Source organism: Lemur catta, chromosome 22 (assembly GCF_020740605.2).
Source record: "Lemur catta isolate mLemCat1 chromosome 22, mLemCat1.pri, whole genome shotgun sequence".
NCBI classification, from domain to species: domain Eukaryota; kingdom Metazoa; phylum Chordata; class Mammalia; order Primates; family Lemuridae; genus Lemur; species Lemur catta.
Window position 1 is genome coordinate 24955429 of NC_059149.1, and position 21471 is coordinate 24976899.

The following is a 21471-nucleotide window of genomic DNA, read 5'->3' on the forward strand; positions in this document are numbered from 1 at the left end:
TCACACGTTTTCCTTCTAGCGGAGACCTCCAGGTCACTGGCAGTGCCCACTGCACTTTCAACACTGCTCAGAAGGCCGTGGGGAAGGACAACTTCACCCTGATCCCCGAGGGCACCAACGGCACCGAGGAGCGGATGTCCATCATCTGGGACAAGGCTGTGGTAAGGAGCAGTGGCCTCGCTCTCGGGCACGTCTCAGCCTCTTCCTCCCGGGGCCGTGGGGCTCCTGGAGGCCTTGATGTGACAACTGAGAACATTCTAGAAGCTGGTACTTGTGTGACATATTTCTTAGGTTTGAAATCCAAGATCACTCATCGTAGGTCATTCCTCCCAAACATTACATATATATTTCTTAATCATTATCATCTATGGAAACTATATACATAGTCTTTCAGTGTGACTCTCAGAGTCATGTAGGAAAAAGTTTCCTTAGCAACCTGGTGACTCACTCAGTGAATCCTCTTCTGCTCTTGGAAATGACTCATTTTCCTTAGAAGTGTCTTGTAGGGCTCTCTGGGTTTATTTAGCATTCCTACTCACTACTGGCCTCTGGTAGGCCTGCTTTGAACATATACTGACCTTTAGGAAAGCTTTGGGATTTAATGTGTATTTAATGTTTTAAAATATATTAACAGAACAGGTTTTCTGTTTCTTAGTGATTTTTTTAGATCATGTAAATAATATATCCTGGCTGAGCACAGTGGCTCACACCTGTAATCCCAGTACTTTGGGAGGTCAAGGCAGGAGGATCATTTGAGCCCAGGAGTTTGAGACCAGCCTGGGCAACATAGCAAGACCCTGTCTCTACAAAAAATAAAAAAAATTAGCTGGGCATGGTGGTGCATGCCTGCAGTCCCAGCTACTCGGGAGGCTGAGGCAGGAGGATTGCTTGAGCCGAGGAGTTCGAGGTTGCAGTGAGCTATGATTTTGCTACTGCACTCCAGCCTGGGCCACAGAGTGAGACCCTGTCTCAAAAAAAAAAAAAAAGAAGAAAAAAAAATATATATCTGAAATTGCTTTTTTTTTCCACTTGACGTAATAATGCCCTTGGCCTCTAAGTTATTGGATGCATCCATAGTTTGTTCCTTTTTATTGCAAAGTAATGTTCTACCCTTCAGCTTTTTAACCTGCTTTTGCTGTGTGCATGTGCGCCTGCGTGTGTGCTGTGCCCCGCAGGTCACGGGGAAGATGGATGAGAACCAGTTTGTGGCCGTGACCAGCACCAACGCAGCGAAAGTCTTCAATCTTTACCCCCGGAAAGGCCGCATCGCTGTGGGATCAGACGCCGACCTGGTCATCTGGGACCCCGACAGCGTGAAAACCATCTCTGCCAAGACACACAACAGTGTAAGGCCTGTTAACCGTGCAGACCCGACCCCGACACAGAGAGAGACAGAGGGAGGGAGGGTGCCGGGGTTTCTAAGAACTTGCTGTTAGGAGTGGACTTCTCCCTGGCACCTGTTAAAACTTGCAATTTGCTGGGGAATAAAAGCAGCTATTTCATTTTCTCTAGTGAGGTCAATAAGACTGTTACCTCATCATCACTTTCGAGTACCACGGCTTTCTTATTCCATAGACCAGATACTCCAAAGTGATGCCAGGACCCGAGAAGCTTCTAGAAGTCAGGCACCATCCCATTTTCATAGTTTGGCGCAGCTCATGGTGGTGCTTAATGCAAGGGACCTAAATAAAACAGTCAGATGTCCTCTTTTGAGATGCCCATTGGGCACTTTTATTCTCTTAAGCCATTGTTTTCTCATGTCAGTGTACCCATGCAAAATCGAATGACAATCCCTCTTATTGTCCTGAAGGAAGCGATTGACTTTGCCTTCTCCCTAGGAGAAGAAATTACCCACAGCCATTCGCTCACAGGTTTAGGATCTGCAGGTTTGGGGTTTCTCTTGCCTCTGGGTCTGGTCTGTGGAGCTTAGGGGCGCCTCTCTTGTTAACGTGACCCTGGGCACGTGACTTGGTGTCTTAGGCTCCTGAGCGGAGAGTGAGGGGCTCAGACGAGGTCCCCAAGCGTCCTGTGAGGTCAGTGTGCATTAAGCAGAGCTGACAGACACCAGCGATTGCCCGCAGACAAAATGGTAGAGAGATGAAATTGAAAGAATATGGACAAGGGGAGAGCTTTGGAAGAGAAATGGGCCCCAGGCAGAAGTGTTTTGTGTCAGGAACTCATCTGAATCTTGGAGTGAATTCTGAATGGGGACATTATTCTCTGTGAAGCTCTAAGCTGCAAGCTGGCTCGATAGGGAGCAGGGTTCCAGCCTGTCCACCCCACACAGCCTGCGCCAGCAAGCACTGACACCTCCCCGCCACCCGCCACGTACCACGACGCGAGGACCGGCATGCTTCTGGCATTTCTCCAGACAGCCGGGGCCTTTGCCGTTTCCTAGTCCTCTCTCCTTTGGGCTGCGGTGAGCTCGGGCCCAGTTCTGGCTCCTTCTGGCACCTGTGGGCACCAGGATGGTGGTGGCCGCTCACCTCCGTATTTATAGCTGACTCTCTCCCTCCTTCCCCGCTGGCTGGCTTAGCCTGGCAGCACGTCGCACCCACTTACAGCACAGATCACAGCCCCGTGGGATTCCGACCGGCTGCTTTATGGGCAGGGGTCCTAGGGCCCTGCCTGGTGGACCTTCCTAATTCATGTGCCTTTAATGTCACATCCCCTTTTACTCTTTTATTTGACCTTCTCAATAAAGGGACTGGTATTATTATCCCAATTGGGAAGATAAATAAACGGAGGCTTAGAGAGCTTAAGTAACCAGTCTAATGTTACATAGCGATTTTGCGGTCAAGCCAGAATTAGAACCCAAAATTGTTCAGAGCTCCTCCCTGCCAGCCTGCAGCTTCCCGGTCAGGGCCGGGTGGAGAAAACGCTTTCCCTCCTTGCAGGATGCCTTCCCCCAGAGGAAATATTAACATTAAGGGCAGACTGGGCTCCTTATTTGAGAAGCATATAGACCTAGCCGGGCAGCTTGCATTTGGACCTCCTAGACTAGAAAAAGCGAAGACGGGAAAGAGTGCAGATTCAGGAAGACATTTCCACCCAGACCTGCCCTGCCTTTAACTCCAAGTGACCCCTGTAAGAAATGCTGACTTTCAAAGTGCTGCTTTTCCGTCCTCACCTGTTTTGAAGAGCCAGCACTAAGCATGCCTGTGCATTCGTCATCCGGGAAGATGCAAACAGGAGGCTTTCCCCATGGAATAGTGTTTCCTGCTAATTGGCTCTAATCTGGGGCATCCAGCTAACTATTACTGACAGCCCTGTTGCTAAGCCTTTGCTAGCATTTCCCAGGCATCCAGCCAGATGAGTAATTTTGGGGAGCCCGTGTGGATGTAGGTTAAAAATGTCTATACGTGGTGAGCCACGAGCCTCCCTGCCTCACGGTTTGACAGAGGGTCAGCTCTGAGTGCCCTGAGCTGGGATCCAACCCTTGGACTTCTTGATTTTAAATCACCTAAGAGTCGGGGGGCTGGTTCTTCCATCTTTCTAACACGGGAGGTAGTCCCAGAGCTCAGTGGGTATTCATCTACAGGCACCTAGACTCAGTTTATGCATAGCATGACGTCTCAGACCCTACAGTCTTGTCAGCAGGTGCAATAAAAGCCGGACAGTGAACGGGCGAACATTTGCTAAATGCCTGCTGTGTGCCGAGGAGGGTAACAGATGCGATTGTTCGTTTTATTTCATTTAATCCTGGCATCAGTCCTGCGGAGTGGGCTCTACTTATCCTCTTACAGATGAGGAAACTGAGGCTCAGCGGAGTGTAAGGGACTTGTCCAAGGACACGCAGCTGGTGAATCGCAGACCTGGGCTGTGAACCCAGGGCAGACGGCTCCATGGCCAAGGCCGTGCCCCATTGCTCTCCCCAGGAGGCTGCAAGAGGAGGTTGTCGGGGCAGAGCCGTGGGGTGACGTGGAGGAGTTGAGGCTGGACCCAGGTCTTAAGGGCCGACTCATTCGCTTCCAAAGGTTACCTTGGAGATGACGGGGGATGATACTTTTTGTATCATCATCTTCACATAAGCCTCGGGAAGGCGGCAGATGGAGAAACCAAAGCTCTGCGGCAGGATTAGGGTGACCTGCCCAGAGTCACACAACATCTGGATTATAGCATATCTGAGATGCCATCCATTTTAAGATTTTCCATTAGATCATACACTGCCGTGAAAGAGAACACACCCAAGATGAGGCATCTCATAGGAGACTCCTGTAAAAATGTGCAGGGCCACCAAGGGCCCAGTGGGAAGTGAACTTCCATACAGAAAGGAGTGGCAGGAAATCTTCCATGCCTCAACTTTGCCATTGGGTGCCAGGAGGGAAAAATGTTTCTCCTGAGAATTCGAACCAAATGCTGGTGCTTCTGCAGCTTTGTGGTCTGAATTCACACTGCCCGTATGGTCTGGAGCAGCCTTAAGCTGAGGGTTTAATGTCAAATGCCCCCAGTGTGGTCGCCCTCCCGGCCAGGGGCAAAAGCAAACCCAGGTCCCCCGGAAGAGCTTGACTTCAGTCCAGGCTGACAGCAGTGGCACAGCTCTGGCTGCGGTGAGACACATTTTGACTTTAGGGACGAGTGTCTTAGAATGGATGAAAGACAGTTGTAAGAGTTGTGCACTCCAGCCACGCTGGTCTCAGATGAGAATCCACGTGGAGAGGCCTCTTCCCTGCCCCCAGGTTCCTTTGGTAGCTCTGGAATTACCCCTTTGAGATGAGAGTAGCGCGCTGACAGCCCTCATTGCTGCTCCACTCCATGCGCATCCGGGCGGCGCTGCGTTTCCGTGCGGAGTGCGCGCTGCCAGGCCGGCCGCAGCTGCTCTGTGCTGCCCACTGTGGCACCAAGCAGGCGCTCTCCCGGCTTGTGGGGCCCTGGTGCAGCTTTCTGCTCGGACCCAGCTCCCTGAGTGCTGGTAACCTGGTCTGAATCGCAGCAGAAGCCCAAGCTGCTGTTTGTGGCCAGAGCCGCCTCTTAATCCTCCATTCCCGGGCTCAGCCTCGGCCACTGGTGTCGGCAACGGGGCAGGCAGGAGGAAGCGGGCGGCGTTCGGGACCTGGGGGAGCCGAAGCTACAAGATATGACGCCGACACGTGGAGTTTTTGATGTCAGGCTACGATGCTCCCTCCCCCCACCCCCCACCCTGTGTTCTGTCACCTTATTCCCGACAACAAACTCAAACTCATACAGGGACCCCACCTGTTTCCCACGAAGGCATCCAGAGTTGACACTGTTTCCCCCTGGAAAATCTGTAAACAAAAGGATAGCTGCATAGTTTTGGAAATTAACCAACCCTCAGACATTTTACCTGAGGCACCTCTCTGCAGATACCACAGTCCCTTTCATTTAGGGACTTCGGTTTAGCTACACCACTGACAGCTTGGAGAACCAGGCAAGCCAGTAGGAGAACCTGCCTGTGGATGGCCCCTTTCAAGGTGCAATTTAGAACTTGGTCGGAGAAGGCCTTTGGAATTCAACCTGAGTGGCACTTGAATTGGTGGGAGCCCCGTCCCTTCTAACAGGAGGGATCCTTTTCTTTATATTTGTGTAGCATTTATGCACACTTTAAATGCAACTCTTCTGTTCAATTATTTTTCTTCTAAATTTGGAGAGGTAGGGAAGGTTATTCCATATGAAGACACCAGGAATGAAGTGCCTGCTGGGGTGGCCAGCCAGGACAGGAGCCCTGTCCCTGGGGCTCTCCTCTGTCCACAGGAGGTTGGGGCAGTGGGTGCCGCCGGGCTGATTAAGTCCCGCAAGGTGGCAGGGCCTCTCTTGAGTTTCCTGTGCTGTCTTCCTCCAGGCTCTCGAGTACAACATCTTCGAAGGCATGGAGTGCCGCGGCTCCCCGCTGGTGGTCATCAGCCAGGGGAAGATTGTCCTGGAGGACGGCACCCTGCATGTCACCGAAGGCTCTGGGCGCTACATCCCCCGGAAGCCCTTCCCTGATTTTGTTTACAAGCGTATCAAGGCAAGGAGCAGGGTGAGTGGTTTTGTTCTTATGCATCGTTTTTTAAATCATGGATTAAGTTCAATGCCACAAACACTTACTAAGCACTTTGAATCAGAATAATGGGGGTGAATACAGGGGATGACAAGAGTAAGGGGTAGGGTGAGGACCCAGAGGAGGGAACCACTGCTTCAGAGTCATGGGGGAGAGTATCATGGGGAGAGAGCATTTTGAGTTGGGCTTTGAAGGTTAAGTAGGAGTTTGTCAAGTCAAAGAAGGGAGATGGGGAACTAGGTAGAGAGAGTGTCATGAGCGTAGAAAACGTGCAGTGTGTTCAGGGCATGGTGAATAGTCCACATCCCTGGGGTGGGGACTGTGAGGCAGGGAAGGGATGGGCTATAAGGGAATTAAAGGGAGATCAGATAGAAAGTTTGGGGCCAGATCTTAAAACTGACACCAGGTCTTCCTCACAGCGTGCTTAGGGGATCTTATAGGATTTAAAGTTGAAGTTCCTTGGGAGAAAAATGGTAAGAAATGTTATTTTTTGGAGAGGAATCAGTTACCAGTGACCCATCTTGTGGGGAGCTTCGGCTTAGAGCGGAGGGAGCTGGCCCCACACCACCTGTCCCTGCCGTACCTGTCTGTAAGGAGAGCCCTCCATCCCCAAATCTCACAGGCTCGTCCTGGCCTCGGGTCCTTCCTCGTCAGGAGGTGTCCTCCGTGGCTGTGGCCTGAGTCGGGGGGCTCTTGTGTTTTGCAGCTGGCAGAGCTGAGAGGGGTTCCTCGCGGCCTGTACGACGGACCTGTGTGCGAGGTGTCTGTGACGCCCAAGACAGTCACTCCAGCCTCCTCGGCCAAGACGTCTCCTGCCAAGCAGCAGGCCCCACCCGTCCGGAACCTGCACCAGTCTGGATTCAGCTTGTCTGGTACGCTTGTGGCATGGCCGGGGCCCCGTCCTGCGGGACCAGCTCACCGGAGCCGGGGAGCCTGCAGTTGCATTTGGAAAGGGGACAGAAATGGAAGGGAATGATACTCTCATTCTCCCCGGAGTGGGAAGTACAGTGTTCTGATACCACCAGAGATGTGTTTTCACAGGAAATGACCACTTGGGTTTCAGAATCTTGACATCAGTTTATATCACATATAACGCTATGATGCCCCTGCTCTGTGTAATACCTAATATAGTAAGACATTTTCTGAGTTTGTTATGTCCCTTGTGAAAAAGGACATAGTCGTATTTCAGGACTTCTCCTCTCCCTACAGTATATCATAATAGTTCAGCTTGTGGAGTCTGGCGTTTGAACAGCCCAACTTCGGAGCTCAGCCCTAGCTTTGCCTCAGTTTCCTCACCTGTAGAATGGGGATAATAGCAGTAGCTCCCTCACCAGGTTGTCTGTGAGGATTAAATGAGCCAATGTAATACTCTGTAAAGTGCTTAGAACTTTACAATTGAGAACTGTTAGCTTTTCGCCTGGATAAAATATGTGATGTCCCCTTGGTGACAGGAAAGGGTCCGCATTTTAGAGTTTCCTTCCTGGAAACCTCCCGTATCTCATCTGGCCCGTGACCAGAATATCCCACTTTTCCAGCCCCCAGAGCCACAGATAGGTACCCACATCCCTACGGCATGTTGAAGGAATAGTTCATCAGACGATTTTTGCCTTGTCAGATGTACTGGATTTTAGAAAGTTACCGTATGTGACATGCATGATCGCCAGTTTTCAAAATCTTTAAAAACAACGAACTTTAGTTTTGCGATTCTGATTTGCAGCAGGAGCTACTGTGCCCACGTGGCAGTCCCTGACCCTCTCTCCTCTCCTCTCCCTCCAGGCGCTCAGATCGATGACAACATTCCCCGCCGCACCACGCAGCGCATCGTGGCTCCCCCTGGTGGCCGTGCCAACATCACCAGCCTGGGCTAGAGCTCCCGGGCCCCGTGCACTTAGGGATGGGGGATGAGACAGCTGAGGACATTCTGAGACTTCCTTTCTTCCTTCCTTCCTTTTTTTTTTTTTTAAGAGCCTGTGATAGTTACTGTGGGGCAACCAGTTCACGACGGGGTCCCCTACTGGGCCTCGCACTCCGTCTCTCACCGAGAGTTACTGATTTTGCTCACCCACTTCCCTACACATCTGCGAACACCACACCCGAGTCTGTCCACCAACCGCACACACGGGACCGCACCCAACACCCAGACATGCGAACAGAGCAGACCACAGCGAGGGTGTTCTTCACCTCCAACCTCTGTCGTGCTCGTTAGCATCTTCCTTTTCATGCGGGGAAGATAAAGTGAATTGCCCAGAGCTGCCTTTTTCTTTTCTTTTTAAATTTTTAAACAAGTTTTCTTCGTAGGGGGCTGGGGAGGGGTCGGGGGCAGGGGAGAGTTTTTTTTTTTCAATAGTAAATTGGAAAGTCTAATTCATTATTAATACAAGGGGTTGAACTGGACATCCTAATGATGCAATTATGTAACCGTCACGCTGATTCAGGGTGGTTGGCAAACTCATCACGTCCATCCTGAGAGGCTCCAAAATGCCCACGTCACAGCCATTCCATAGCCTTCCAGGTCACCCGTCGACAAAGGGCAGGTTGGCTTTTCTTGGCCTAGATTTTATTGCAGATGAAATCTCTGGAGGTGAAATCGCTTCACCGTTTTTCTGCACACTCTTTCTCTCTCTCTTTAGCTCGTGAATATTTTCAAGTGTCTGTCTCTTTCTTTGTGTTTCCTCCAGCCCTTGTCTCTGAGACAGTGGGGTTTTCCCACCTTCCCCTGTCGTGTTGTCAGATTGCCAGGTCTGCCATTCCACTGTGGTCACAGGACCGCCCAAAGGATTCGAGTGTCGGCATCGCAACCGTGGCGGTGTTTTGTCCTTGAGTGTGTAAGACTGGTGCTGCCCACCCCATCCTGAGCCTGTGCACTCTTGCCAGGTGCAGGGGCGGGCCGAGCGGTATCACCCACACTGTCACACGTGGGCCCCGCATGGACCCGCAAACAGTGCTGAGATGTTGAAGAAGTCTGAGGCTGCTGAGCAGGACATTTTTCCCCTGGGCGGTGCTGTCTGGCTAAAGACACAGTCCAACCTGTCAGTCACGCCCCAGTCACCCTAGCAGGCCACCTGGCCCGAGTGCCTGCTCTTTTCGGGTCTTTTGGGATCCTAGAACACACTGGGGCTTCTCACTTTGGGACAAAAAAATCCATATTTTTTTTTCTCATCCAATTATTTCAAGAGATGTAATGCAATATAGGGAGGCCCTGTAAACTCAGAAAATCATCGGGAAATTTGACTTAAAGTCCATTTTACTTTGCAAGAGGAAAAAAATCTGTTTTATGAATGATATGTCAGAGCTGTTGTGGGGCAGAAACCTTACAAGTTAAACATGTGGTCGCCTCAGAGACCACAGGTGGTCTCGTGTCCCCACGCCTCCCTCTGCTCGTCTCACTGACTGGCTGGCTCCTTTGTGCCCGTTCCTGTCCTTGCTGACGCGTGTCACGTTTCATTCCGAGCATGTTTACAGTTTCTCTTAAGCAATGTTGTGTTTGCAAGGCTTTTATTAAACCAAATCTGTTTTTGTAAAGCATAACATCAGAAAAGTAGGTCATCGCATCATTACCCTCCTCTCTCCACACGTTTTGCCTTTGGGGTTATGGTTGGGGTTTCGGGTTTATGTTGTTGTTGTTTATTTGTTATTTTAAAGGTAAATCGCACTTTTGAAAAATAATTGGTTGACTTAATATATTTGCTTTTTTTTTTTCTCACCTGCACTTAGAGGAAATCTGAACAAGTTGGAAAAAAAAATTTTTTTTTTGTTTTGTTTCAATTCTAAGAAACACTTGCAGCTCTTTAGTATTCACTTGAGTCTTCCTGTTTTTCCTGTACCAGGTCATGGTCATTTTGGTTGTTTTGATTGTTTTCGTAAAAAAAAAAAAAAACAATTTAAAACCTGACGATTTCTGCAGGCTGTGTAAGCATGTTTACCTGTTGGCTTGCTTTGTGTGTCTGTTAAATGAATGTCATGTAAATGCTAAAATAAATCGACAGTGTCTCAGAACTGAATAACTGCAGTGACTTGATGCTCTAAAACAGTGTAGGATTTAAGAATAGATGGTTTTTAATCCTTGAAATTGTGATTGTGACCCATGAGTGGAGGAACTTTCAGTTCTAAAGCTGATAAAATGTGTAGCCAGAAGAATCCTTTTGTTGTTTTTTTTTTTTTTTTTTTGTAACCACTGTCTTAATGGCAAAATAATTATGGTAAAAAACAAGTCTCGTGTTTATTATTCCTTAAAAACTCTGTGTTATATTACCATGGAACGCCTAATAAAGCAAAATGTGGTTGTTTCAGGGCTGTGTTTGTATTGAGATGTTCTGGAGGTGGCCCCTTGGCTCGGGGCTCCGACAAAACTCCCTCTCCAGAAGCATTCACGGAGCTGCAAAAGTTTGGTGGCTGCACCAATTCGAGAATTTTTAACTCCATGTTGCAGGTTGCTATGTCTAGGCCATAGGGTGAGGTCCAATCCCAAGCAAAGCTGCAGCCTGCAGGTGCATGGCAAGCCGAGTGTCGGGAATCCACAGGCTCCATCCTGGAGAGGCTGTGCAAGCCTCTGGGGTCAGGCTGCAAACCGAAGTTTGAAACTGGGAATTGGGGAGGACCTCAGAGGTTATGTGGCTGACCCCTCTGGGCTCTCTGCTTCCTTCCAGAATATTTACCCTGGAAAATCCTCAAGCATGGGTGCCTGAAGATGAGGCTGAGGATCCATACCTCAGTCAAGGAGCTTGCAGGAAACTGGGATGCTGAGGCTTGGGCTTCCACGCTCAACCAACCGTCAAGAATGCAGCCAGGGCAGGAGCCCCGCCCCGCCCCAGCGCTGGATGCTTGGTTTCCATGGTTACCGTGTCAGCCGGCACTAGCCTTGTTGGTGCTGCAGACAATGAGCGAGAAGGGGTGTGCTTCTAGCGCCCCAGGCCAGTCTTGAGGCTGACAGAATCTTTTTCTTTCTTTCCATCCCTCCTCCATTCCTGCCTTCCCTTTTTGTTTTCTACCCAGCCCGGCGTCTAACAGGATATAAGGTGGCCTACAGAAATATATACATGATACCCAGGTTTTATAAACAGAGTGTGTGGGAGAAGGGAAAATAAGAGTAGGAAAAATAAGACAAGGCCCGTGGGGTTTAGTGCAAAATGCCCGCCATGAGGCTGGGGACTTGCTGGGGAGCCCGGAATGTTCTAGCAACAAATACACAAAACATTTAGAGTCACAGAAGATAAAAATAATTAGTCCTTCAGAAGAATCCTGGTCTTCAGCCCTGAGGGCAGGTCCTGGGCCTCCCAGTAACCGCAGTGTTGAGTGTCTAGGCCGGCTCTTATCCCGCCTGCCAATGGCAGAGCACTGTGATCCTGTGAAATCACATCTGTCTGGGAGAGAGAGGGGGCAAAGAGTCTCCCCCTAACATTTATGGGACCTGGGACCAGAGTTAAAGTGGAGACCCCAGGCCCACAGCCTTATCTTCCTCTTACTCCCACCCTGGCTTCACCCATACTGAGATAGGCATCCTGCCCACATGTCCAAGTTCTTCCCAAGCCCCAGCCAACAGCGGCCCCAAGGAGTGTCCACAGCAGCTGTGAGATCTGCTCTCTGAAGGACAAGAGCCAGCACAGGGGCCCATGGAGGTACCAGGAGGGGACAGCAGGGACCCAGATGTAAAAGCTCGTTTCAAAGGAGCAGCCCGGGCTCTGGGGACATCTCACTGCCCCTTGGTAACTCCTCACCCTCTGGTGAGAGGCTTGCTGGTGGGGGCCCAGAAAGCTGGTCTCTAAAGATGGACGAGGACAGCTAGTGCCACGTGGCTAAACACTGGGGCCGGCTGTAGAACTCTTGGTTAGTGTGATTTACTCCAAAGACAAATTTTAGAGCATCTAGAAAAAGTAAGTGGAATGCAAATCCTTCCGGAAGTGGTTTTGTCTTGCATTGCCGTGAGTTGAAAGTTATATTCTTTAGGAAGTTTTTGTAGCATACATTCCGTAAGCAAAGGCTGGTCTATTCCTCCTCCCACCAACCGAGTTGGGGCGAAGTCCTGAAGGTGCTAATATGGGCAGAGCAGGGCACTACACAAAGGAACAATAGGAAGCTGTTGGAAACAGTGTCCTAAATGTCTCTCCTTGCAAGGTAGAAATAGAGTAGAAGATGCAGACTGATGATTGAAGACTGTGGTTGAAGTCACAATGTTAATAGCTAACATTTATTGTTATACACCAGGCACGGTTCCAAGGGCTTCACACCTATTAGCTCAGTTAACCTTTGCAGCAACCCATGCAGAGGGCACCATCGTTTCTGGTGCTGTTCAGATGAGGAGACAGCAGTTCAGAGAGTTAAGTAACTCGCCAGAACCAGGCTTTGAATCCATGCAGTCTGGGTACATTTCTAAGTGCTGTTATTCCACCATCTCTCCCGAGAAAGCCCGTGTTTAGAAGGGCGTGGGCAACAGAGAGGTGGAGAGCGCTGGCGAATGGGACTGAACAGGTAGTTAGGCCCAGGGAAGAAAAACGTGGGCAGATGAAAAAGAAAACAGTGGCATCAGGAAACCAACCCTAATCTGGAAATCCGTGGGCACTGGTTAAGAAGAAACAAGACAGCCTACAAAGGACCCCAAAAGAGCCAGGAGAAAAATGGCCCAGAGGGGGACAGAAAGTGTGAAGGAAAAACAAGAACAATTTGAATGTATTAAGTTTCATGGACAAGATTCGGGGAAATAGTGTTGGTTCGGTGACAAACTACAAATGTGTGTACACACACAAAGATGTATATAGTTAATTTTCATAAGATTTATCTTTATTAATTTTCATTAGCTTTATCTTGCGACTCTGGGGACCCCAGGGACTCTTCGTGGCACCCAAGTGTGGAGCCCTGGGAAGAAGCGGGCAGGGAGGGGCGAATGGACTGTCCTGCTGCCCACAGCTTTTTAGGATCAGTCAGCGAAGACCAGACGGACAGCGGCCTCGGCATTGAGGCCTCCCGTTTCTGATGGTCACGTCCCTTGACTTTTCTATCACTCCAGAGGTTTCCCTCGGCTCCTAAAGAGGCCTCTGAGTCCCCGGGGCAAGCCTGTCCCCGGTCGAGAGGAGAGGGACCTGCTCTGTCCAAGTCACTCGCGGCGTTGAGCGCCCTCTGCTGGAGACCCGCATCGTTTACGTTTCGTTACGTGTTTCAGCCCAGAATGCCGCGGAGGACAACAGAAGGGCAAGCCCTCTGCTGGAGGGGTCGTGATGTCTGTCCTGCCTCCGGGCGGGGACAGGGGCTCTCAGCTCCACCTTCCACTCTGCGACCAGTTTGCTCACCCCCTGCCCCCCACCGCACCCACTTTTGACGTCCGGCACCTTCAGTCTCACCTCCTCTCTGTTGTCTGCTCTTAGCCTCCCTGGCCTGTCCCCTACGCCCCACCAGGACCCCACGGCAGACGCGCGACTTTCCTGCTAGTCCCCTCACTTGCCTGTCGAACGACCCCAGCCTGGCAGCCTGGCAGCCAGCAGCCCCTGAGCGCCCCCTCCAAGGGACAGGCACAGTCGCTTGCCTGCCCCCAGGTGGACCCAGGTGGCCCGTCCCATTGGGCTCAGTCCAGGGGAGAAGGCAGACTTGGAGACAGATGATTGTGATCAGTGTTGTGACGCATTATAAACCACGAGATCACACAAGCAGGAGGATGTAGCTAATTGGGGGAGACGAGAAAGACTTGCCAAGAATAAAAAAATGGGGACGCCTGCTACGGCAGAGAGGTGACCCACCGGCCCTTCCCATGTGTATCTCAGACCAGCTTCATCTCCAAGGGCATCGATCTGATCCTCGAACTTAAGGTGTTTATGCCAAGTGTGCGAGGACCAGCTGATTCTCACCCTGCCTTTCATTCCCGGATGACCTGACTGCGAGTCACTGCTGGTGTTTAGCGACCCGGGTGCAAATCTGGTCCGGGCTGCTTATCGCACTGTGATCACAGTCACAAGGGTCACTCCGTTGGAGTCGTTTTCGCACTTCCTCTTCCTCCTTCCCAGATCGCCCTCTTCGCCACCGCACCCCACCCCGCCACGCAGTTTGCAGCCGTTCCCGAGAGGGCATCCTGTTTACAGGTCCATACTTGCAAAAATAGCCCTTTGCCTGGTTGCCTTTAATTGCTTAATTCCACTTTCACAAGGGGTTCTGTCTGCCCACGCCCTTTTCTTCCTGGGTGACAGAAGGAAGACCTAATGCTGGTCTTGGGGGATGCAAGGCTGGTGGAGCAATTTGGAATGTGACCTGTGAAAAACTCGGCCTTGGCCGGCTGCGCGCGGTGTGTCCACCAGGTGGCAGCAGAGCCCGAGCTATGTGCGAGCAGGTTCCGGAGCCCTGGGAACAGGATGCAAGACTCCTCCCTAAACCAGCACCAGCCGGCTGTGGCTGGGTATGGACTTGCCTCTGTCCGTGAGGATGCCTCTGGGTTTAGAGAGTTATTCCTACAAAGAGGCGTGTAGATTTAGCAAGAGTCACTAAAAAAGATGATTCCTAGAGGGAGATGGTGTTCCTGGGAGGGGCAGCCTGTTTTCTAACAGGGTTTGTAGCGGTGTTGTCAATTAGCCAATCAGATACAATAGGAGTCAAGCTCTTGCTTCCCTCGTGCCCCCTGTTGATGTCCTAAAGTCAGAGCATCTGTCTCTCTCCCTGCCCCCCCACCCCGCCAGACCCCTCCTCTCTCTGTCAACACAGGTGCTGTAAAGTTACCTGTGGCTGCTCCAACTGCTCACCATGCTTCACCTGCTTCCTTCCCATCCCTGGCTCTCGCTCCCCACGCCCAAGCCTGAGTTTCTTCTTAGGCCTGATGGAGGGAGAATGAGGTTGTGCAAGGTCGTTGAGAACACTCCAGAAGGTGCTACCTTTCCACTACGGAGTCACGCCTTAGAAAGGTGTTCTCTGTACGTTTGTACTGTAAGTGAGTCAAGGCACTACAGTAACTGGGACAGGTGATACATTAGCTGCTTGTGTACTGCGGATGCCAGTTCATTTATCTGTACTAATTAAGCATTAGCACCCCAGGTGAATGGAACAGAGGCCATATAAGCTTTTTCAAATAACTATTTAAAAACAAAAGTAATATATGTGAAATGTAAAACAGATATTTGAAAAGTAAAAACACAAGGAAAGAAACACATTTTGGTATGTATATTCATAGACTCATATATATACTCCCTCCTCTCAGCGGATGGAATTCTATATATACTGTACAGGGATATTTTTAGTAATATCATTTTTAATGGCTGGTTAGTATTCCATTCTAAGGAAGCATAACTTATTTGACCAGTTCCCTGTTTTGGGGTAGTTATAATGGTTTTCATTTTATCTATTCTAATTAGTTTTTTAATGAACACACTTGCAGATAATTCCTTCATGATTTAATCCTTACTACAAATTGCTAGAAGTTGAATTGTTAGGTAAAAAGCTATGCCCATTTTAAGACGTTTATTTGCATTTTCAAAATGACTTTCAGAAAGTCTGTATACGATTGTCCTTGTATCCCAACACTGAATATAATAACGTTTAAATAATATTTGCCAATTTAACAAAGATATTCTATTTTTGTGTCACCTATTTATTTGGTGGTTGTTTCTTCTCTTTATTAGCCATTTGTACTTATTCTTTGTGAATTGTGTATTCATGTCATTTGTTCATTTAAAAATTATAGTGATTATCTTCTCACTGATTTGTATGAACTCTTTGTAATAGGGATATTTATCTTTTTTCTGTAATGTATTTGCAAATATTTCCCCAATTTGTCATTTGGTTTTTGAAAGATTTAAAAAATGTGTTAATATTCAAAAGCTTTGTATAACTGACATACAATAAACTACACATATTACAATTTGATAGGTTTTCCCATATGTATGCTTTTATGAAAACATCATACAATAAAGATAATGAGCACATTAATCACCCCAAAAAGTTTCATTGTACTTCTATGTAATTCCACTCCCCCACTTTCCACCCCCATCCCAGGCAACCGTTCATTTGTTTTCTGTCATTATTAATTAACTGGGATTTTCTAGAATTCTATGTAGGTGGAATAATGCAGTATTTATAATTCATATTGCCAGCCTTCTTTCTTTTCTGGATGGCTGCTTTCTCTCAGTATAATTATTTCTATATTCACCCAATTTATTGCATATATTAATACTTCATTCCTTTTTATTTGCCGGGTGAGTGTTACATTGCATGGATAAGTTGTTCATTCACTTGATAGTCATCTGCATTATTTTCAGGTTTGGCTATTGTAACAAAAACTGCTGAACAGTCTTTGCAAGGACATAGGCCTTCATATGTAAATACCTAGGAGTGGAATGGTGAGATCAGATAGTAAATGTATGTTTCACTTTTTAAAATAAATTGCCAAACTGTTTTCTAAAGTGGTTGTACCACCGTACTTTCCCACCAGCACTGTACGAGAGAGAGTTCCAGTTACTTCCTCCCTAACCCACACTTGGGAGGTCAGTCTTTTTAACTTTTAATTTGCGTTTCCCTAAGGAGAAATAATGTTGAACAACTTTTCATGGGCTTGTTTGTCATCTGTATAACTTCTTTGGTGATGTGTCTGTTCAAACCTTTTGTTCATTTTTTAGTCGGGTTGTTGTTTTATTATTACTGATTTTTGAGTTTTAAAAATGTTCTGATTCAAGTTCTTATGAGATAAGATGCCTTGAAAATATTTTTTCCATAGCCAAGAGTATTCTGCTTTCCAGATTTGAACAGATAATTCACACTTTTTCCCCTATTAGTTTCCTCTTTAAAGGTCCGATCTCCAAATACAGTCTCATTCCAAGGTACTGGGAGTTAGGATTTCAACATATGAATTTTTGGGGGAGCACAATTCAGCCCCATCTCAGGAACCCATGGTGGGGAATGGGGTATGGTCATTTCTTTCTCTATTTATTCTTTCTTCTCTCATTTGTTTTTGTTTCTGTTGTTTTCAGGGTCAGAGGAAGGGAAAAGAAGTTAGATAAAGAGATCAAAAAGTATTTTTTAAATCTTAAATGCTATCTCCATGTCCCTGGCCTGAGGGACCTGCTGCCTGGCTGGCATCTTGCATGCCCAAGCCCCTGTTTTCTGGGGTGCACCCGGCAGTCTCTTCATGCCAGCTGTCCCCTCCTGGGCTGGGTACCTTCTGCAGTGTCCACTGGACCTTAGGAAAGTCACATAGCCCTGGACACTGCTACCTCCTTTTCCCTGCGGCTGTGGGTGGCTCTGGACAGCCTCCCACGTCAGAAATATTTAGGCGAGACACATGTACGTGTCTCCATGTTTCATACATTCCTTAAACTTTGAGGGACACGTGTCACGTCCTGCCAGGTGTTCTCCATTGTGCTCTGCTTTGATACAAGCAGATAGGCAGCAGATGGGAGAGCTGTAAATTCTTACGGCTTAGCAATTACCCAGGCAGTGGGGAGGCCTGTTCTCTCCCTACAGGGGCATCTGATCTATGAGGTGGGGGTGTGGGTGGGCAGAAGGAGCACAGGAGGAAGGGAGGAGGAATTCACTAGCGCTCCACTCCGGGTCAGCAGCTGAGTGTTCCTGGACACCCCTCGCTCCGAGGAAGCTGATTTTGAAGCCCCTGTTCTCCTAGGACACAAGGTGAGCGAATGAGACACAGCCGGGCTCCATGAGAACCGGACTAATCTGCTTTCTGGATTCTCCGGGTTGGCTTCTCTCTCCCAGGTAGACCATTCTGCTCTCTGAGACTGGTTTTGAGATTTTCCAGTGGTGCACATCTATTTTGAATTGTTGGTTAGGACTTTTCGGTGGTGAAGCTCATGTTCTTTGGTTCTTTGGTTCACGTTCATGGTTCTCAGCCTCCCAGTGGACCTAGCAGGGGAGCCTGGGGCCTGTGCAGTTACCCATCCACGACAGTAGCCGGCCCCACACAGATAGTCGTTCATCTTTGGCAAAATGCAAAGGTACTCAAACATGTGCAAAGGCGTTGTTACTTCCAAATAGTTTATAGATGCGAGAGACACTAAAACTGAAGTAGTTCTGCTCCCCAGAGTGTTTTGTTTGTGGCCTGTGAGGGGGATCCCAGAGTGAGGTCCTAGGTGGGACATCCTACAGGCACCGCAAAGCTGGGATGCTGGGGGCTCTTGGGGCAGGCTGGGCGGGGGTCTCCCTGCATGAGGAACACGTTAGGATCTGTTTGGGGCTGAGAATCTGCCCTTCCACTAAGACCCCTCAGTTGTTAATCAAATAAATCCTCAATGCCTGTTCAGTGCCTCAGATGGGGAAGAAGTTTCCCGTGATAAGCCAAAAAGGATGGGATTTGGAAGGGCTGTTACACTGTGTTGGGGACAGTTGGGCAAAGCCACAGAAAAACTGTTTCATTGGCATTTTTCTGTGTGTGTGTGTGTTGTATCACCAGGCAGATGTGCAAAATCTGCTGTACTACAAGAATACACGTGGGAAAGTAATGAATCTAGTTCAACAAGGACACTTTTCTGATAATTTTTTATAGGATGAATTATCACTTTGTAGATTTGAGGATATATTGTTCAGAGAAAAGGAATATTAGAGTGGCTTGGAGAGAATTTAAGATCCCAGTGCATATTTTCAAAAACTCTAGGGATTGAACAAGCTTAAAACACACATTCTCCATCCAGTTTTTGATGCTTGAACCATCCCTGTGCCAAGCTCTCCAGAGGTTATCTGGACCCTGCTTGAATTCTTCGTGGTGCCATGGTACCTCCAAGGCATCCGCTTCCATCTTGGGTAACTTTATTTGCTGTGGTTATATGTATTTCTATCCACTAGTATAAAGTCCTATTTATTTCTATCCCCTAGTTAATAAGTAAAGTCATATTTATTTCTATCCAGATTTTAAAATGCTTAGATTTTAAAATACTTTTTGCTAGTATTCATTGAACACTGAGAGCTGGTTTGGGTGTTATTTAATTTCCTAATGTACCTCTAGAGGTGCATTAGTCAGCTCAGGCTACCATAGCAGAATAGTATGAACTGGCTGGCTCAAAACAACAATTTATTTTCTCATAGTTTTGGAGGCTAGAAGTCCAAGATCAATGTTCAGGCTGATTTGATCTCTGGTGAGGTCTGTCTTCCTGGCTGGTAGCTGACTGCCTTCGCTCTATGTCCTCACATGGCCTTCCCTGTGTGTGGTGGGGGTGGGAGAGAGATCTAGTGTCTCTTCTTAGAGGGCACTAATCCTGTTAGATCAGAATCCACCGCTTATGCCCTCATGTCACCTTAATTACTTCCCTGGACACTCCCAAATATAGCACCCGAATACAGTTAGGGCTTCAGCGCACGAATTCTGGAGGAATACAACCATTCAGTCCATAAAAATGCTGTAAATATTAGTGTTCTTATTTTAGGGAGGAGAAAAATGTAAGGTATCGATTTGCTTTCTCATGCAACGAGGGTCGTGATCAGGATTGAAACCAGGTGTGCCTAATTCCACAGTGGGGGCTCTTCATGTGCCCTGCTGCCTCCTGCCCTTGGAATCGCCCATCCCTCTCGGACTTGAGTCAACCTAATGCCAAGTCCTTGCAGCTGATACTTCGTGCAGCCCAACTCACCAGGGCAGGAGACCTGATAGGGATTTGGGGCCACAGCCATATCTAGAAAAAAAATATGCATTTTCCTGGAGTGCAGTCATAGCAGGAGGGGCTGTGGCCCAAGGAACCAGGGACTCAGTTTACGAGTTTGCTCAGGTTGCTCTAACAAAGTACCCCAGACTAGACGGCTTAAACCACAAACATTTACTTTCTCCCCGTTCTGGAGGCTGGAAGTCGGAGATGAAGGTGTCGGCAGGGGTGGTTTCTTCGGAAGCCTTTCTCGTTGGCCTTGTGGGTGGCTGTCTTCTCCCAGTGTCCTCACACGGTCCTCCTCCTCTGTGTGTCTGTGTCCTGATCTCCTTCTTACAGGGACAGCAGTCATACCTGGTTAGGGCCAGTCTCAGTGACCTCCTTTTAACTTAACCATATAGCCAAAGACTCAATCTCTAAATACAGTCACACGTTGAGGTACTGGGGATTAGGGCTTTAACAAAGGAATTTGTGGGGGACACAACGTAGCTGGTACCACTCAGGTTCACCCTCAGCGTCCTGGCCGGCAGAGGGCGCCAGTGCCCACAGTATCAGCAGCCTCCCCTGCAGCACGCACAGCTGCTCCTCCTTGGTCTATGGCAGGTTGCTGGTGCGCCCACCTGCTTCCAGTTGGCAGGGAAAGAAAAAGAGCACGTGTCACGTAATAAAATGAGCTCTCTTTGAACCCTGGGATCGTTTTTCTGTTACTGGAAAACATTTTTCCCCCTCCGTTAGATAGCATCTCTCTCAGTATTCTATTTACTTTTTCTTCTAGTATTTGTCTCTGTCCCCTCCCACCTGGCAATTACCAGCGAGTTACATCAATTGGTCTCCCTGCCTGTCATCGCACGCAGGAGTAGCTCGCCCCGGGTACACCCCGTGCTCGGGAAAGGGCAGACTTACAAAACCACATGTTACGGGACTTTAGAACTATTTGAAGAGAGATAAAGAAGCACCCATGGACTCCCCACACCAAAACAAGTGTTTTTCTTTTGCCCGTTTCTTGTTGTTCCTTAGTGGCGTGCTGATATGTTTTATTTCAATATCTGTGAGGATCCCAGCAGGAACACCGAAAGTAAAACTAGTTGTTTGAACAGAGAAAATTTAATATAAGGAATTGGCTACACAGGGGCTGGAGAATTGGAAAAGAACAAAAAGTAACGAGGGGAAGGGGTGAGATTTTCGGAAACTGGGAGCTTGGTGGCAGTTCTCTATAGAGCTGGGACGCGGTTCTCTGAGGAGGGGGCATTCCTGAGCCAGCATGCGAGGCTGGCTCGGCCAACAACCCTTACATAAAATAAAAAGGGAAACGTAAGAGAGAGGGAAAAGTTAGTTAGCGTATCCCATACGCGCAGCACAAGAGAAGGAAACCGTGCATAAGAGCCCAGCGTATTGCTGCTTTATTTGTTGATGAGGCCACAGTTGAGATCTAAAACTTCTTTTCCCAAAGTGACAGGTAAGAAAAAAGGAAAGGCTAGAAAGAACTCTGTGACACTGGAGTAGCGTGGAGACATCGGTGTGATGTCTCCTTATGTACAGATGGACAGATCTCCATAATCCTTTGGATTCCATCCTTTGCAGTATAGCGGGAAAGTTCTAGAATCCCAACCTTGGCGAATGTAGCTACCACTGAGTCTGAGTTACAGTCGGCCAGCCGAGCAGACCATTAGAACCGTTTCCAGTTGTAATAGGTGACATGTCCAATCCCACAGCTCTGGTAGTTTCTCCCATCTCAGTACATCTAGCCCAGTCCCATGCTGTCTCCCTTGGTCTAACAACGGTATTATCCACTCCTACACATGTTGCGAGGTTTCTGCTGGTGTAGACTATTACACTCTTGCTCTTCTGTTCTTTGGCCAAGAGGACAATGTGGGGGTGTCTTAGTTGATGTCCACGAGGTCTATGGCTGATGACTAATCAAAT

General features: G+C 48.5%; 1 protein-coding gene across 1 annotated transcript in view; it reads left to right on the forward strand.

Moving 5' to 3' along the window:
- DPYSL2 (dihydropyrimidinase like 2) overlaps positions 1–7972 on the forward strand; it is a 61782-nt gene extending 53810 nt beyond the window's left edge. Inside the window, exons 10-14 of the mRNA XM_045535803.1 lie at positions 20–161; positions 1176–1346; positions 5801–5980; positions 6708–6873; positions 7778–7972. Coding sequence (XP_045391759.1) covers positions 20–161; positions 1176–1346; positions 5801–5980; positions 6708–6873; positions 7778–7869 — 751 coding nt within the window. The 3' untranslated portion in view covers positions 7870–7972. The remainder of the gene's footprint in view (positions 1–19; positions 162–1175; positions 1347–5800; positions 5981–6707; positions 6874–7777) is intronic.
- Positions 7973–21471: the final 13499 nt, after the last annotated feature.